This window comes from Spinacia oleracea, chromosome 5 (assembly GCF_020520425.1).
Source record: "Spinacia oleracea cultivar Varoflay chromosome 5, BTI_SOV_V1, whole genome shotgun sequence".
Taxonomy (NCBI): Eukaryota; Viridiplantae; Streptophyta; class Magnoliopsida; order Caryophyllales; family Amaranthaceae; genus Spinacia; species Spinacia oleracea.
The window spans coordinates 13979025-13998959 of record NC_079491.1 but is presented as its reverse complement, the minus strand read 5'-3'; the positions used below and the strand labels follow the sequence as shown (position 1 = coordinate 13998959).

The 19935-nt window shown below is 36.7% G+C and overlaps 1 protein-coding gene across 1 annotated transcript; it reads left to right on the top strand.

Annotated features, from left to right (window-relative positions):
• Positions 1-1489: 1489 nt before the first annotated feature.
• Positions 1490-18123, top strand: LOC110794644 (uncharacterized). Its single transcript, XM_021999615.2, has 4 exons — positions 1490-2518; positions 9432-9620; positions 9726-9803; positions 17632-18123. The coding sequence occupies exons 1-3, from the start codon at positions 1580-1582 to the stop codon at positions 9753-9755; spliced, it is 1158 nt and encodes a 385-aa protein (XP_021855307.1). The 5' UTR covers positions 1490-1579; the 3' UTR covers positions 9756-9803; positions 17632-18123.
• The last annotated feature ends 1812 nt before the right edge of the window (positions 18124-19935 follow it).

Here is a 19935-nt window from a genome sequence, read left to right as displayed (position 1 = left end):
GTTTTTATTCCGTTTTGGCTCTGCTTTATCTTACTCTGTTGTATTTTAATGACGCCCACTAACGGGAAGAGGAAGACATCAACAACAAGGAAAAGGAAGAGGAAAACTACAGGGGTGAACAATTTTGGCTTTATTTGGTTGGGAGGAATTGGAAGGAAAAGAAAAGAAAGGAAAGGTAAAATAATGTTTCCTGTATTTGGTACAAATAATTATATGGGAAGTGGAAGGAAATGAAAGGAATTGGAAGGAAATCTCCTTTATAAAATTTTCACTTTCCTTTCCTCCCAAAATTGGAGGAATTCGGAAGGAAATAGAAAATTAAAAAGCTGTCATTTATATTTTCTTTCTTTTCCTTTCGTTTCTTTCCCTTAAACCAAACACAGGAAAATAAAATCTCTTTCCTTTCTTTTCCCTTCCTTTCTTTTCTCTTCCTTTCCCTTAGGCCCCATTTGGTTCATTATTAGTAAAGGAAAGGAAGAGAAAAGAAATGAAGGGAAAAGAAAGGAAAAGAAGGGAAGGGAAAGAGATTTTATTTTTCCGTGTTTGGTTTAAGGGAAAGAAATGAAGGGAAGAGAAAAGAAATATAAATGACAGCTTTTTAATTTTCTCTTTCCTTCCGAATTCCTCCAATTTTGGGAGAAAAGGAAAGTGAAAATTTTATAAAGGAACTTTCCTTCCAATTCCCTTCCTTTCCTTCCACTTCCCATATAATTATTTGTACCAAATACAAGAAACATTATTTTACCTTTCCTTTCTTTTCTTTTCTTTCCAATTCCTCCCAACCAAATAAAGCCTTACTAATAATAGTTGTTTGTGTTTTTTTATTTCTCTTATTTTCTTTTTGTAGATTGTGATCCCACAAATTCTTGTTTATAATGGGTGTACAATAAATATTGGACACCCGAGTAAAAGTTGACTCAAAATGCTTAAAAGTTACATTTATATATGTAAAAGTTATCTACTTCCTCCATTTTTTTATAATTGCACCGTTTTCCTTTTTCGGAAGTTGCATATTAATTGCACCATTTCCTTTTTTGGTAAGTTTATCCACATAAAATGACATTTGTATCCTTATCATCATTTGTTAAATCACATTTGTACTTAGATCACATGGGTATATTTGTCATTTATCACCTTTTAACCCCCATTCTTAAATCTTGTGTCCAACCCAAATGGTGCAATAATAAAAAAATGGAGGAAGTATTTTTTAATGATAAATTTTTTCATTTGAATAAATATTATTTCTTCAAAATCACTAATAATGTATAAATTAATCATTTAACCCTTTAAAATTGTTTATCTATCAACTTTTTTATTTTATAATATAAAAGTTACAGAAAAATAGGTTAAAGTTATGAAAAACTGCATAAAAATTATCTTGGTGTACAACAAATTTATTGTACACCTTATGCACGCAAGACCTTTCGTTGTAATCCTCGTCTGAATAAAAAATAAAAAAGAACACGTCATGTGACTCCGGTGCAATAACTTCCTGCTTCACTTTCTTGAAGCAGAAACTGAACTGCACATTTGCTCAAACACCATCGAAGAAAAATCTCACTCTTCTCTTCCACTCAAAATGCAGAGGGGCAACTATAATCCCCGTATAAATCCCTACCAAAGCCACCAAATTCATCAATTACCCCGTCAAATCCCTCAAAATCCCTACCAAACACATCAAATTCATCAATTACCTCCTCAGATCCCTCAAAATCCACCAACAAACCTCCCTATTAACCATCTTCCTCCTCCAAGTTACCCCTTTTCCCCAGAATATGAAAGAATCTTAAGAGATGAAGTTATTTACCTTCATTCTTTATGGCATAGAGGCCCTCCTTCTTCTCCCTTAAACCCTTATTCTCGAACACCCCACTTTCTTAAACCCTCAATTCCAACAATCTTCAAAAATACCCAAAAAATCCCTAAAACCATTCAACCCCATCTCATTTCTGATAAGGAATGGCCCGTTGAATCAATACCCAAATGCCCATCTTCGCCATCTCCATCTGGGTCGATTTGGCCAAGGTTTAAGCCGGATTCGGCCCCGGTTACTCGCCCCGCGACGGGTGAGGAGAAGGAGAGGGTGTTGGGGTTGAAGATTCAGTTGAAGGGTTTGGATTTTTGCTCTGGGTTGTTCAATAAAGAGGGAGATAGTGATGATGGTGGTGATGATGATGATGATGATGGTGATGATGCAGAGGAGTATGAGTTTTTTATGAAGGTGTTTGAAGAGGGGGAGGAATTGAGGGGTTATTATAAGAAGAATTGTGAGAATGGGGAGTTTTATTGTTTGGTTTGTGGGGTTTTAGCTAATAAACTTGGGAGGAAATATAAGAATTGTGTTGCTCTTGTTCAGCACTCGGTTACTATTTCCAAAACCAAGAAAAAGAATGCTCACAGAGCTTATGGGCATGCCATTTGTAAGGTTCTCGGATGGGATGTTCATCGGCTTCCGGCGTTGCCGTCTGCAGTTGGGGATGCTAGTGGTCAGTCCTTGGATAAAACCTGTGTATTCCCGGTAAGCTTTTCCTAATGGAGCACTTTCAAGTTTTGTTATTTACACTTTTAGAGTAATGTAGCATGATGAAAAATGTTGTCCTTATACTCAAGTATATATAGCCGTGGATTGGGTGTTGAGGGATCTTGGAGGAGCTGAAATGGATAGACAATTAGATATAGAGTAGCATAAAGTAATGATGTATTCAACTTAAACCTGTACCATATGTTCCAAAGACCAACACCTATGTGTCTTTTAAATTCTGAGATGTGATGCATACCCAATTATATACTGTAGACTGTACAAAGGAAGTGCTTAAGCTTGGTGTGAGTGCTGCAAAGAAACGGGTTTCCCGTGACATCTGCACTTCAATTCTATTGATCATGGGTGTTTAGTGCCTTACCTAAGTATAACAATCACATTACTTATCCCGTCTTTATTCCCTTGTTCTTGTTGAATTATTGTTTTTTTCTTAGGCTGCTTTTAGTGCTATGGATGTGTTTACTGTCTTATAAGAATTTGGCTATTACGAATAGTTGGGTTAATCTGATGATGTTCCTATCCGTGAGGTTCTCTTATAGCCGGTCACTTTAATACCCCAAGATAAGTCTTTTGCGGAAGAAATATAAACTCTGACAAAGGACCAAAAACATACTGGATCAAGACATGCAACATTAGAAACTATCACTTTAACCATGTCATGCAGTATTTGTCTTCTAAATTGCTGCTCCTGTGTAGAAAGTCAAAAGCCCAGCTGCAAGTATCTTGCCGTTAGGGGCCTTAGGGTGATTAATATCTCAGTCAAACTCTTTAGCCAATTCAAACAGCAAATAGTTATCTATGACTGTATCTCCATCTTTTCTGAACTTTTGAAAATTTATCATTTCTTTCCGGGTGCGCTTCGCCTACGAAAAGCGTGCGCAGGGCCGTCTCCGACAATTTTGAGGCCTTGTGCTAAATACAGATATTGGCCCCTATAAATTTTTACGGACAATTATTTAATGTGAAACACATAATTATTATATTAATATTATTTTATTTATACAAACTATAGAGTCAAAATAATAAATATGGTTTAACGTTTTATGTGGGTTAATTTTAGAAATGAGTGATAAAGGTTTGACAGCCATGAAAAAAACAAAACAAAACAGCAAGAGTCGGGAATCGAACCCTGGTTGTCTCTCCCACACTTACTACCCCTTGCCAACTGGGACAAGTATCATACATTGTTCAATAGAGCAGCAATTATTTATATCTCAAAAGCGTTTGGGAGTTTAACCAGCGCAAATTCGTTTGGGCCCCAAAAATTATGTGGCCCGGTGCTGTAGGTCCGATTGGACCGCCCTTAAGCCGGCCCTGAGCGTGCGCTTTTGCTTTGTGCTTTGCGCTTAAGCTCCAGGGCCCTTTTGCTCTTCAGTGCGCTTCGCGCTTTTTAAAACTAAGCTCTCAACAAAGGGTTTATTATACACATCATTTCATGTCTGTAATTCAATATATAGCTTTTGTAGTTTTGGGGCGAGCCAATGCTCGAGTAGGCCTACCCCTAAATCCACCGGTTATGATCAAGAAGGTAGTCTTAGAAATAGTTGGATTACAGTTGCAAACCTGCAGGAGACAAGCAACCAACCAGCTCAAGAAGGGGAGCAGTTTGCTTGCTGAAACTGTTTTGTTTTAAAAGTTCAAACAAGGGTGATCAAGTCTTATGTTGAAGAACAAGATAGTACGGGTCCTTGACCGCCTAATTAATTATGCTTTAAAGAGGGACTTTTTTTTATAAGCTAGAAGTACAAAAATAGAGAGGAAAAAGAACATTTTTGGGGGATAAATGTACTTGATGGATGCATGTTGGAGCAATTAGTAGTAGCAGGCATATTAGTTGTTAAAGGCAAAGCTTACTTTTAGATATTGTCTATCGCCGGACTCGTAATTTTCTAATGATTGCTTCTTTGTTTTCTTTGGACTTTACCTATGTATAAACAATCTTCCTTTTGTATTATAGAGAAATTACAATGGTCTGAGTTAAAGGAATTCAAGAGTGGCTACTTGCTCTAAAATCTGGTATGTTATCGTGTCTTAGAAAATACTGTGTGTGAGACTGTGAGTAACCACGTATCTTTAGAGCATGAGCAGTGGTGATATAAAAGGACTAACTTGCAGTTAAATAAAAGTTGGAGCTAGTTGCTTCACCATTGTGGCAAAATATAATTTGTAGTTTATAGAGCCAATTGGCTCCCTAGAGCTACATGCTTTGTAAATTCCAAGTGGTCCCAAACAATTTCATTGTGAGAGTAAGAATTGACATATGGGATCCACCAAAGCCAAAATGTTGTGGCTTACCATTGTGATAGGTTATACTTTGGTTTGACGAATTGATGTGCCAAAGCAAAGCAACAAAGGTTGTTGCTTGCCGGTGCTCATGCTCTTAAGTGAGTTTAACCTTGGGTGTGAGAGTCTGACATGATATTTGAGTAATTGTTGTATGTCTTGCTACTTGAAAAAATATCTTTGAAATGAAAATAAGTTTAGTTCAAAAAAACAACTTCAGTTTTGCAAATAATAAGTTCCAATTTAACAAAAAACTAGATTAGGTCCCGTGCACGCATGGATATTACGGATATTTAAAAATTATTATTTGACCATCTTTTTTATAAAATTTTTAATTGAATTATTTATCCCTTAAATCTATTGCGTAATAAATAAACTCGAATGTACTCATTTTATCATATTTTAACTTACTACGTATTATATATTTTATATGTTTAATATGATGATATGACTAAAATATTTGATATATTTAATATGCTAATTTGACCAAATATCGAGTAAGAATATTTTATATTATTGACATGACAGTTTGACTAAAATTTTACCAAAATTTTAATAATGACATATTCCATAATCCTATATTTTTTTCCATATATAAACATTTATACAAAAGGAGAGAAAATAAAAAAAGAATAAAATAAATATGTCTTTTTAGGAAAGAGTTTTTGGCGGGAAAATTTTTCACCAGGAAATAGTATATAGTAATAGATAGTAATAAACATAGTCTTAGTACTTGTACATACTTTTGAGATGTTACATTGAAATCTATTTCCTAAAACAATAAGGAATATCCTTTGTTTTATTTTTACTTTTTGTGTACCCACTTTCCACAAATGATATTTTTTGGTTCTACCCACTTCTACTTTAATCTATTTTTGGCAAACATCTTTTACCATCTTACTTATTTTCGGCACAATATTTACACCTTTTAACTCTCTCTTCTACTTCGCCTACAATTTTCTTACCCGACCCACCCTTTTGCTGCCTCGCTCTTACTCTCTTTCACCTTTTTTTTTTACACTCACTCTCCTCTCGTAGAAACACGAGTCTACAATAGTTGAGTACATAAAAAATAATCCGGTGGGAGTACGATTTTCGTGTGGATTTCATGACATTCCGAGGAAGAAATGTTAGGAGGGATACACTTATCACAACAGTATTATTGTAAAATCTTGTTTAAGTTTTAAAACTGTGGAGTAGGATAAGGTGACATACTGACATGGAGACAATCCTGTCAGTATCCCTTAAACTAGAATCATAAACCTCAAGGGGGTGTTTGGTTTGCTCGGGTAAAGGGAATGAAATTAAGGAAGAGACAGAGAGGGAAAGGAAACTAATATCCTTTGATGTAAGATGTTGTTTGGTGTCTTAAGGTCAATAAGTGGATATAAAGGGGAAGTGATTTTGCCAGACCAATTGGTTTATTTTGGCACATGCATCTTGGTTAGTTTGGCACATGAAACCTATCATTTTTTATTTTGATTTTGCCACACCAATTGGTTTATTTTGGCATATGAAAACTATCACAGCCACCCGGAGTCACCATTGCTCCACCACATTCTCTCTCACTCTCATTGTGATTTCACTTCCTCTCGTTTCCGGCACTACCTCCCTCTATGTTGATGTTGTTTCTGCGCCTCCCCCCTTGTTGCTGCCGCCTCTCCCTTCTTTTTTTGTTTCACCATCACCTTAAAAGGTTAGATTTGAGGTTTAGGTCAGATTCGAACATGAAAGCTTCAAATTTAGAGTTTTGATAATCGCATTTGACCATCTAACCATAATTGATGATAAAAATAATGTATTTTGTTAATTTTTACTTGAATTTTTAGGGTTATGGGGTTTTGGGTGGTTATTGGCATTTTTTAAGTGTGTGGGGGTGGGTTTTAAAGGTGGTGGGACTACTTTCAGGGTGGAAGGTCGTTTTAGGTGGCTGGGAGGGGTGATTTCGGGTTGGTGGTGTTGTTTCGGGTGGCTGTGAATCTGTGATAGGTTTCATGTGGCTGGGAGGGTGACTTCGGGTGGCTTTGATAGGTTTCATGTGGCTGGGAGGGTGACTCGTGTGGCTGGGAGGGTGACTTCGGTGGCTGACAAGGTGGTTCCGGTGGTCACTGGCTGGAGGTGGTTTCGGGTGGCTGGGTAGGTGGTTTCGGGTGGCTTACTAAATGGTTTCAGGGTGGATAGTGTAGGTAGCTGGGTGGTGTTGGTGGTTGGGTGTTATGAAGTTGGTCACCTTTTGGGTGAGAGGAGTTTGGAGTAAAGGGAATGGTAGAAATGGTAGAGGTTAAAATGGTCACCAAATTCCCTTGGGGGGGGGGGGGGGGGCTCATGGTAGAGGAAAGTGGGGGAATTGTTGGGGTAAAGGGAATGGTTAAAATGGTCTAACAAACACCATAAAAAGGAATAATGGTAGTTGGTTATCTTTCTTTTTCTTGAAATCCCCGAAACAAACGCCCCCTGATTTTTTTATTGGTCAACTGAGCTTGTGATCTACCTTTAGCGACTCACATAAGACATATTCGAAGTATTCATTGTAAGGTGCAAAAGAGTACATGCTAAACTTCTTTATGTATTGCTAGATTTAGATTATCTTGGTCTTTTAACCGAGAGATGAATTGAAAAACAGAGAAGTCCATGACAATCCCAAATAACGAAGATTTGTCAATGCATCACATGGAACAACCCAAAAAATTGGGAAACTCTTTGAACTTGGTGTATTGAAATTCTAGATATTGAGTCAAAAGTGACAAGTGACAGTAATTGATCGGAGAAGGGATGCAAAAACTAAATAAGGCTAGAGTTTTGTCTTTGATCGAAGTTCTGAATCAAGATGAAAATGTGGTACTATTTCTGACCTATGTTACTCGGACTCTTCGTTTTACCTCAAGTACCCGTGTCGGATCCTCGACACTTGGACATGGGTATGACACTCCGACATTTCATTTTGGTCTAAAATTAAGGAAAATTTCCACAATTTAGTCGTGTCGGACTCGGACACTTGGACACGTACCCGTATCCGACACTCGTACCCGAGTCTGAGTAACATAGTTTCTGACAATCTATTGAATAGTTTTAGGTTTCCCCTAAGTTCAAGACGTAAGAGGTTAATAATAGCAGTGTGCCGTGTGTTCACTCTCCTTTAATGTTTAGAATCTTGAAGGCAATATTATATATTCATTGTTAATTCAAACGGAGTTGTGGAATGCACTGAATATGTTTTCCAATGTGAACTCAAGACCTCATAGCTAGCTGCATATTTACTTTTCTAGTCTTTTATTTCAATACGTATATCACGAGAAAAGACTTTGAATCTATATGAACAGACTAAACCAGTTGGAAGCGCACTCACTTTTTTAAACAGGTTGCAACCAGCCTGTGAGCGCTGATTAGTTGGGGTTAAAAATGTGAGAGGTTATTAATAAGTATTGTAGTGTGATAAATTTAGTTGAAAATACACTGTAGGGTGAGGCCAACAAACATGCTGGTGGTTGGAAGGACAGTCCCACTGTTGTTGGTAGGAAAGGAGACTTTGCAAACGCCAATAATAGTGAAGCAGACCCAATAGATAAACCTAATACTATTGAGATGGAGAATGATAGCACTACTGATGCAGGATGTTTTTCCAGTGAACTGATTCAAAGTGTGGTTAATTACAAAAGTGAAATAAATTTATCTCAGATCTCTGTTGATTTCCAGATAAGCTTGTAGCATGTATCGTATAATGTATCTTACAATGCTTATATGTACTATTATCATTTTGGCTATTATCTTTTATGCTAAGGGTGGGTTGTAGATGGTTCTTGTGTTGGCCCAGTCAGAGAGGTTCACGGTTTTGTGAATTTGTAGCGTTATTTTGTTGTTTGGATAAGTTGATCTATTACATATAAAGCAGGTGGTTATATCACTTTATGTTAATCTACTTTCCTTCTGCTTAACCTGTCACTGACTCACACTCACTCGAATATATCCACATCGTAGAAGTCTACGCCTAAGATCTTTTTGATTTATGATGTACTATGACGCATCTGCGCAAGGGCTTATCTCCTCTATTTTGTTTCCTTTAAGAATATTTTGTTCAACACCTTTATGTTTTAATATTGACATTGCGAATTAAGATATTTCTTATTTTCAAAGTTTTTTTTTTACCCTTTTTGGATAAATGGTAAGAAATTTATTCAACGAAGCACATGAAACATATTGTACGGTCCTTGAATGCCTCTTATTTCCGACAGCATTGTTCTATGTTCTGGAAGCATTGTTTTTGGTTTATTATTGTCATGCATTATGAATTTCTTATGAGTTCAATTTAAAAAAAAATTGTGTTTGTGTGTGTGTGTGTGTGGGGGGGGGGGGGGGGGGGGGGAGGGTGTTGGGTGAATTAATGCAGGACGATTCCCTCACTGTGTGTGCATTTTCTTTTGAGAGTCAGTCTTCTGTTTGATTTTAACCTCTGTACATTCTGCTTTGTTTGTGTTTTACTTTGAGTTGATTGATTAGTGATCATTGGTCCCTTATAGTCCTATTCCATTGCTACCTGTAGGTGGTGCTATTTTCAATTCATGTACTCTTGTTATTTTACGATCAAATTAATTTGTTTCTATGTATATGATAGAGTGAGAGTAAGGTCACTGCCGATGCATGTGAGGCAGATGGTCATGGAAGTTTGAAAAGGGAAGGAATTTGTTGTAATTCTGAGCATGTTCAGTTGGAGCAAAATAATACGTCTGATTCTGCGCAAGAGGTTGCTAATGAACTAAGAGCAGAAGGCTCTGGTGTTGGCGGCGAATCAGTTGATTATGAGGTGAGTTTTGTTCATAAAATGACAACTTGGCTTTTGTGCTGTATTTGAGTTAGAAGCTTAGATAGCATCTAATTGTTCCTTTCCTGCTCATTTCTTGAATTGAAGTTATCATTAACGGGAGATACTATCAAGTAAGGATTGGAAGGAGAGTTTCTGATTCGAAAGTGTATAGCTAACAACAGGGTAAGTTGCTCACTTGTCAAGTAAGTGTTATCTTATTCCACTTTATGTTTGTCTATTCTGGGAGGAAGAAAAGGCCAACTCAAAGTGTTATCTTTTTATTCCCCAAAATATACAAAATTATGTTGTAAAAATGTAAAGTTAAACACGAACACTTGCAAAATTTATGTAAATGCTCATATAGAAATTATGAATAGCAAAAATAATTAGCTCATTTTCAGTGCATAGGAGGATTTGAGAGAAATAGAGAGACAAAGGTACCTTACTACAGAACAATACAAGGCAAGCAATGCATAGAGTAAAATCGATAGGGTGAAACCAATAATACTTCACTGATACACAAACCAAAGGTTAGAGTAAAGAAAGGAAAACTTTTGGTTTTCTTAATAATGAAATACACAATATAATACATATAATGATATAAATTCAATATAAGAGTCTTCTTTTCATATTCCTTCCGAACTAACTCATTCAACAGCACAAAAAATGAGCAAAAACATGGTGTTGTTCCAGGAAGCACCCTATCACAAGTTCACAACTCTTACATCTTTGGTGAAATGTGATGGGGTTGGATCTCAGCCAAACATCACCTTCCATATCATGTCCTCTGAGAAGAACGCATCTCATTAAGAGTGCACATCTGGCCATGTACACAACACGCCCATTTTTTTCTGTTAAGTCAAAGAAGATCAAGAGGTAAGTCAGACATGAAATTGGCTTAGTTTCCAAGTCTTGTTTTAAGCTAACATCAGAAAAAATAGTTTTCCGCCAAGAATGTTGTTCAAACAATTTACGTGAGAAGTTTGGTACTCTCTGGTGGCTAACTGTCTAAGTTAAAGATAAAGTTATATCTCCGTAAGTGTCTGATTAGTTTCCAACAAGACATCTCGAGCATGTTTAAATTTTCCCCTTTTTCATGACGAAATTTACCAAAATTGAATGAAATATGATGCCAATGGATCAGATAGACTTGAAGTGTAGGACAGAAGTATCAAGACAATATTTTGCTAAAGAGGTCTCCGCTAATGCGAGAATAGTGAATGAAGTGTGTGGCTTTAAGGTGTTAGGATTGATGTTTTTAAGATAATTCTCCTAAAACCGTAGCGAAAGTGTACTTGTTGTTCTGTCTGAGTGCCTTCATATCATGCTTGAAATTAACCAATTTCTGAAATAACTCAAAATCTACATACACCATGTCTCTACCCCCTCCTCCCTCGACAAAATGCAGGTAAAAGCAAAGCCAATAGCGGGAAACCAAGTCATTCAGCCTTACCCTTCCAACAACTTGAATTTCGAATCTATTTCAAATCAATGGACTATCAATTTCTCCAAAACTGAATACCAAATCTTCAGGCAGTGTTTCACAGAATGAATAAATTACCTTTGATTTTATCTAGTTTGATTATTATCCCTCTTAGCCATCCCAGCAAGAAGTAACAAAAGCTTAGTTTCTTTCCTCGCCGCAGATGGAAAGGGAGCCTAAATTGAGGATGATACCCACATAGTTTTACACGCATTCTCTAGGAAGAATCAACTACCCTTTTCACATCCTCCAACAAATTATAATCTGGACCAACCAAAACGACACCATTGCACAATTTATCAAATGTCTAATTAACAAAATAAAACAAAAGCCAAAAACAGGTTACAACCAAAATTAGAAGTAAACAAAACTAAATAATTTAGCTTAAAACCAAAATGTAATTAGCAAATTCAGCAGAAAACGAGAACCAAAATTTACATTTCGCAAATGGTTTCCTAATGTGTTGTTCGTTTCTTCGTCCCCCCCCCCCCCTCTTTCCCCCGCATTTCCTCTCTCTATCTCTCATCTTCACTCTTTTCTTCCCCCCTCCCTCACCCCCCCCTCTCCCTCTCTCCCTCTCTCTCTCTCTCTCTCTCTCTCTCTCTCTCTCTCTCTCTCTCTCTCTCTCACCCTTCTCTATGCCGAGCATCCCCATATCTTTGTCTCTCTATCTCCCATCTTCACCATTATGTCTCCCCCCTCTGGGTCCCCATTATATTGTAGGTTGTTTCCTAATTTGTGTTAGTAATAATTCACCACACGAATCATATTATCAATGGTCGCTGCGTGTGTGAGAAGACTTGGTACAAATCTTAGTTTTAAAAAGCGCGCTTTTTTGCGCTCAAAGCCCTGGAAGCTCGGAAGCTCACAACAGAACGCTTCTGTCAGCCGAAGCCTAGCGACATACAGGAAGCGCGTGCTTCCTAGCGCTTCGGTGCTTCTGCGCTTCCTAGCGCTTTTGCGCTTCCTGTAGTCTGGGCACATTAGACCCTTCTTTTTTTATAAAAAATAAAGCTACATGACTCTAATCTTCTTTTCTAAAGTATCACGTGATTTCTTTTTCTAAAAAGACGAATATTTGGGGAATTTTTTAAAACCTTAGTGCAATTTTCTCCCGTAGCCGGATTCCTCTGGCCTTCTCGCCGGATTTCTCCCGTCGGATTCTGAATTTTTCTTTCATCGTTTTGATTTTTTTTTTTTTTTTTTCATCTTTTCTTTCCATATTTTCATCTTTTCTGAAATTTTATTATTTCTTTCCGGGTGCGCTTAAGCTCCACGGCCCTTTTGCGCTTCGCGCTTTTTAAAACTAAGGTACAAATATAAGCCATAATCGCAATGCTAAACACAAACTATCCAAATCAATTGATATAACTGCAAAATAGAGTTTCCAAGTTCACATGGTGGCTGCCTCATAAATGACCAGGGATAACAATAGGTTCTAGGGCTCTCAACCTCTTCACGTGCATACAAAACACCTGCAACATTGTGTCTCCAGGCTGGAAAACCTTAAGCTCGACATACAATTGAATTTGGATAATAATGGACAGAAGGACGCGAGGATATGGCATCACATAATCAAATAAGCAGATACATGACATCACAATGAATATATTTTTGCTTACCACAGAGGATTGTCCTTTGAATAGCCTCAGCATTGTAGGTGGACGTGAATTTTTTGGGATGCTGTCGGGACAATCGGACGCATATGGCGTACTACTGTAACAAACCCCTGCATGTATAGCGTTAAAATAAGATCAGCAAGGTTGGCTCTACACACGAAGCATAGTTGCTACGACAGAAGAAAGTGAGACGCACAACCACATTAACAATTACAAGACAAGGCAAATAACTTTATATGCCTTTCCTTAAAAATTTATTGGATCCTTCAATCCTTGTCCCATGACCAGAACCTTAGGAATAAGGTTAACGCAGTGGCGGGGGGCACTTTCCCATATAGATAAAGGAAATAATTTTGAACTAAACTACGTAATCATATCACTACCATATCATTGGAATCATACAGAAACACTACATGGATCTAATAATAAAAGTAATTCACCTAAAGAGGCCACACACATTGAAGCACAAAGAGGCCAATCAATATCACTACAAATAAAATATGACACAATATTATAGGCAAAAATTGGTTCCTTTTACCCTTCCCCAACCAAAATTATAAACATCCAGTTTCCTTGCCCCTCCATATTTGTCCACAAATCATGTGTGCCAGCACTATGTATGCACCATTAAGTCATTAACCTTTATCAGGTCGGGGAGAGGGAGAGCGGTCTATAAAATTGGATCCCTGAAAATCTTAGTCCAAGAAAGAACAAAACTGGAATTAACAATAATAGATCTAGCAACGAACTTAAACCTTTGTACGTGGGAACAAGACATTTCTAGGAACTGGGAGTCCTGTACAAGCTGCATATTCTTGAGCAGCTAGAAGTTTAGCTTGTGTAATCGAGTGCCCTCGACAAACAGAGCCAACCAGAAAGGCAGAGGGTAGTCCTTTAGCTGTTGAATACCTAGCTGCAAACAACCCACAAGATTCAAGTGAGAAAAGTGTTCTTGCTGAGTTCAAGGTATACATGCATATGCATCTGACAAACTCGCACGGAATACCTTTAATGTGCTTTCATCCTTGGCCCAGCTTCTCTCTAGGAAAAAAAAAGATACTCTGAGAACCACATAGACCAACCTATGACCTCCTGACCTGCATACAGAAATGCATATATAATCAGTCAACGAAACTTCCTACTTGGTGAAAAATAAAAACTATCAAATGAAGATAATACAAAAACACGAGAGTTATAAATTAAAATAATAACATAATCTCTTTCTCACTGTAGTGGAGAATTGATGTGAACCCAAAAGAACAAAAAATTAAAAATAAATGATGAGTACTTCCATCCTCCTTCTTCAAAGGAACTTCCACCAATGAAGAAATAGTTGTTCAAATATAACATTGCAAATGTCATGGCAGACCCTGGATTACTATCTTTCGTATCTCATCCGAACATGACATACATACATTTGGCACAAAGCCATGACAGTAACAATGTCCAGTTTCTAAATACATCTCGACATAAAAAATAGAAATGCAAATAAAAATTGTCAATTAAATTAAATCTCCAGTTTCTACTGGGATGACTTTACGTGTCAAACCTTGTGACTTTAATTGAGTAATTTTCAAGAAAAATTTGGCACAAAGCCATGACAAACAATGATTCAGTAAGCATCTTGTTAGTGATAAAAGGGTCAAGATGAGTGCAGTGAAGCCTTATCTCCAACCAGTTAAGACGGGTGCAGAAGTCAGCACTAACTAACGAAGATATCAACTTCAAGCAAACCAATCACAAACGTCTAACAAAAAGATTAAGAATGAGAAAAAAGGCTAACCTTTAGCCAACCATATTGGTCAGAGTATTCATCACAATCTGTATATGAACCAAGCATGAGAACATGCACCCCTGCAGCTTCAAAAGAATAATAAAGATTGGAGCTTGAACCACTCTTCTTAAATGGCATTTTCTAACAAAATTTACTAACAAAATTTCCTTTAGGCCCCTGAGCTTCATAGGAATCACTTCTAGTGGCTTAATTGCTAGGTTCCTGAATTTTTAAAGTCTACAGTAAAAGTTATCATAAATACAAGTTTGATCTGCCCTAAATTCTTCATTAGAAGCATCAAAACAATTGGTGAGATCCCTCAACCCTTAATCCAACTTCTTCACACTTTAATCCAATTTTGCATTGGTAACATGGCTGGAAAAAAGGTTCTGGATCTACGTACAACTCCTACACTCCTACAGCAAAACCGACCAAATAGTTTGTTCAAAAATAAAATTCCAGGGCATAATTATCAAATAACCAAAACCCAAAAATGAAAATATTATTGATTAGAGTAAATTTTATCTACAAAAAATCTAAATCTAAATCAATAAAAACAAACCCATATCCAAAAAATCAATACCCGCTAATAAAATAGGAAAACCGACAAACAGATTACAAAAAAACAGCTAACTCAATCAAAATCAAGTAATCAACAAGTCTAGAACCATAAAAATTAAAGACCTCGAGCAGACTAAATTCGTTGAGGTTGTTTGAATATTCTCATTCGTTAGAATCCAAATTAAATAATGGTAGAACCAGTTTTCTTACGGAATAAAAATCTGGTAGAATACTGGTAGCTTTACCAAAAATTCTTAGCGAATATTTTGGAGCAGATTAGCGAAAAACAGACATACCAGATCACAAAAAACAGCTAACTCAATGTCTCAATCAAAATCAGCACATCTAGAACCATAAAAAGTAAAGACCTTGAGCGAATTCGCAGCGCCATGAGGATGAAGTTTATCAGAAGCAACAACAACAGATGACGAAAAATCGAATCAGGGTCAAGAAATTGAGGAAAAAAAGACTTGACAACACCAGTGAGAGACTCGAGTAAGGCATGGCAATGGCCGCCTCTTTGAGCTTGATCGAGTAGAGAAAAACCAAGGAGAATAAGGCAGTAGAAACCCTAAAAAACGCAACTGAGATCAAATTCAAGCTCAAAAGATCCACAAACAGATTACATAACACAACATCAACCCTAAAATATCAAGAAACTTCTGTAATTGAGAAGAAAATTACAATTCACGAAGAGAAAAAAGAGGAGATAGAAAGAGAGACTTTGATAATCGTCGGAAGGATTGGTATGCATCTCTTTGATTTCCGTGTACTTTGTAAATCTCTAGGGTAATTAAAGCTCATACCAATCAGATTGTAATCAAAGTTCATCTCTTTGACTTACGTCTTACTTCCCCACCAAAACTCCATAATACCTTCTCAATCAAAAACCATAAGAACTACTCAAACTAACATGAGTTCACATCATGTCCTCCAACTCGAATTTCCTCCAATCACTATATCCAAAATAGATCAAGGACTCACCGAATGTCCAAATTTCAATCTAATTACATCTAAAACACTAATAATAACATCAATGAAATTCAAGTATGCAACATCCCTTCTTCAGAGAATAAATATTTCACTTTTATTTGTTGTGCAGTATTATGGTGTAAAGTGCATCGACTATTGTATTATGGGAGCAATATAAAAGCACAGATTCCTGGAAACAATACTGCAACCCATTTCTCTGCTTCGAAAACTACATTATGGTATTAAGCCAAAAAAATTGCATAATTGACCAACAATTTCAAACTCACAATGCATACATTCACCAAATCAAATAAATGATAAAAAATATCAACAAACGGGAAAGAAAATAATGCAGTTTGAAATTGGATATCAAAATGAAGGTAACATACTTCATGAGAATGTCATAATACTCAGAATCTAAAGAAGCGAGCATCCCATTAACATCGTTAATTGCCATTATTAACAGATGAACCGCTATCCAATTCGCCGAGTATACACAATTTATCCCCAATTAGAAACTGAAACTACAAACCCTATAATTAAAAAATATATCAAATTATGAAATTCAAAAGAAAAATGTGAGTATTAACCTTGCAAGAGTTGCAACGATCATCTTTAGTAATATCGGATGAACCTTCAATCGCAATTTTGAGTTCTTCAACTGGTTTATACCTTTACTTTCCCAATAAAGAAAAGAAAATCCATCTGAAATATTGAGCTTAGCAAAAAAAAAATGGAGAAAGAAGAATAGAGTACCAAGTGTGAGATTCAGTTACAGGCGACATTGACGATGAACAAAATCAGAGGGTTGAAGACGATTGAAATAAATCAGAAGGTTGAAAACGGAGAAGTAATGTAGGAGTAACGCCATGGGAGAGGAGCGGCAGAGGTTCGTGGAGGTTTCCACGCTGATGAAAGGAGAATGAAATGGCAAATAAAACTTCCGAAGGGAGAAAGAGGGAGAGGGTTGAAACGTAAATACTCTATTGTTAAGGAAAAGACAAAAAAAAAACATGAAGGATTTTAGGGGTATTTCATTATTCTAACTATTTGGTGAATAATAATCAATGTTCAAGGCTTTATAAGTGTTAGGATTTCTCAGTGGTATATTTGTTTAGCAACTATTAACATAAGCGGCATCAGCATAGCATTTAAGGAGATCGGGAATTTTCAGATAAGTAGAACTGACTTTTGTGCCGGATCACTTGAAACCTTGAAATATATGACAATGAGTGGGGTGGTGGGTTATATTTAAGTGTGACCCGTTTGGCAATCTGGCTTTCAAACTTGACGGTTTGCCATCGGTAAAATCTAATAGTTTCTTTATTTTGTTGCCCTGAGGCCTCATGGCCGTTTCATTTTTTATTGTGGAAATAACAGAGAAAATTTCATGTTCCCTCCAATTGGATCTACCTGTTGTACCCCTTCCCATGTGTGATGGTACTCTTGATAGGATGTCTGTGTTAATGTGGGTTTATGGCATGCTATGGGGCGATAGATGATTGCGTGTTTGATCTGGTAGTTGGCGTTGGTTAGAATGTCTGCATGTATACGCTTAATTTTTACTCTCATATCTAATATGGTCTTTGTTTCTATTTGCAGGCCTCGTAAGTATTGGGATAATGATCACTTGTATTTGAGCAAGCCTCATAAGTCGGAAGAGAAGAGAAGAATATAAACAAAAGATAAGAAAATCTGATGAGTTTGTGTTTGATGTAGGGATTCCCACTCTAATAGGCTTAGATAATTCTCTGGTACATTATCTGGGCTCCATTGTATATAATTTGTAGGTGTTCTAGCGAAACTGAGTCAGAGCACCCTGATCCAATAGGGCGAAATTAGCTTTCTTCTTTTACGCAGTACGTCTTTCGCCCCGTCTGTGCTGCACCCACCCCCACCCCCACCCCCACCCAGTTAATTAAGCTTCCATCTGCTAGCAATGTGATGAAAAACCATTGAGATATGTATGTGATCCTTCCAGCAAATATGCAGTAACTTATCGAATCAAGTAGTAATGGTGATTTTACAATTAAATCTGCCACATGGCTAGCACATAATTTTTATTCTCCCACAAATTGGGAATTTTCTTGGATATGGAAGCTAGATGTTGCTCCAAAATTAAAAATGTTTGTTTGGCAATTATTACATAACGCCCTCCCTACCCAGGATAATTTATCCTATTGTCATATAAATATTCATAATAGTTTCCCGTTCTGTGTTAATTCTACAGAAACGCAAGACCATTTATTTTTACATTGTCAGGTTGTTAGAAATTATTGGGATGCAAACACCTCAGTTCGATGGCTTGGCACTCAGCTTGTATATCCGTGAACTCCGTAACAATGTAACTTTACCAGCTAAAAAGGTTATTACTTCTATTTGGAGTATTTGGAAAACACGTAATGCTCACATTTTCAGACAATCTCCTGTCTCACCGGCAGGAATACAGTCGAGATTTTAGGATCTTTACAGAATGGAATATGCGTACACATCTTGATTCATTGGATGTTAACATGAATAATAATTCACTTTCGAAATCTCCTTGTATCACGCGAGTTGCTTGGACACCTCCGGTCCCTGGTATTATGAAAATTAACTTTGATGGGTCAGTTCGTAACAACTCTGGAACAACTGGTGTAGTAATTAGAGACCACATAGGAAATAATGTTGTTAGTCGAACCTACAATCTTGGAACCTCCTCTCCACTTCTTGATGAAGCAATAGCTCTTGACATATTTTCATTGAGGGGGATAATTTATTAATCATAAATATTTTGCAGGGACAAACGCAATGCCCGTGGAAGATACAGGTATTAATGAATGATGTCAAACAACTACTGAATCATTTCGACAATATTTATTCCCGCCACGTTTACAGGGAAGCTAATCGTGCAGCTGATTATGTTGCCGTCTTAGGTCATCGCATACAGACGCATCTAGAAATTGATCCATACATAGATAGTAAATGTTCTTATTTTATATCGTTAGATAAGTTAGGATATAGTCTTGAGAGAAGACTATCCTAACTTTTACTGTATCTTTCCAGTAATGTAGTATCTTTGCTTTTTTTTTTTGGGGGGGGCAAATAAAATATACTTCCTCCGATTTTTAATACTCGCAACTTTTGTGTATTTTACACTATTCACATATTCTATTTTGACTTTTGTTGGTGATTTATGCGTAAGATAAAACATGATCATGTAGGATCTTGTTGGATTCGTCTCAATTTGTATTTTTAAAATATTAACTTTTTCTAATTCTTGCTTAAAGAGAATCAAATATATTAATGATCAAAGTTTTGTATAGGCATGTGTAAAAGTTACCAACGTTGCAAGTATTAAAAATCGGAGGAATTATTATTACCAAAATAGGATTGTTACAGAAACCAAAGGCAATAAAACCCCTAAAGCTTGAAGAAAACTCCCTAACAAACAAAGCTAGGAAGAAAACAAGCCCGACTATACTATGAGATCTCATTTGATCACCACTTCTATAGTTCTATGTACAAGTAAAATTAAACAAAATCTTGCTAACTATGGTATTACAAGTATCAACCCTATTTCTGATTTCTCTGAAGCCAAATATTATAGACTGTCTCAGTGAAAGCTATATTGAAGACCTTGTCAGACTTCTTCGAAGCCCATCTGATCTCTTCATTGAATGCCACCTGCCTCCCATTTTGGCCAATTCTTATCTCTCTGGAGAAACTACATACAAAGGTGTGAGGAGTTGTTTCTAACTCTTGCTGACACAAGATTGTTCTTCATCGGGCACTGATTATTCATAATTCACACAAACACAAGATCGTAAAATATATTATGAGACTGAAAACCTAAATATATATATTACAATGTGCAGCATATACGAGACTAAAATGAGCTACTCTACTAACCCAATTAGAGAATAG

What these genes read in the sequence shown, in the direction of transcription:
- LOC110794644 (XM_021999615.2), top strand. Translation starts at nt 1,580, where the DNA reads ATGCAGAGGGGCAACTATAATCCCCGTATAAATCCCTACCAAAGCCAC. An exon ending in ATAAAACCTGTGTATTCCCG is followed by an intron (nt 2,519 to 9,431) that starts GTAAGCTTTTCC and finishes TGTATATGATAG; the next exon opens with AGTGAGAGTAAGGTCACTGC. An exon ending in GCGAATCAGTTGATTATGAG is followed by an intron (nt 9,621 to 9,725) that starts GTGAGTTTTGTT and finishes CTTGAATTGAAG; the next exon opens with TTATCATTAACGGGAGATAC.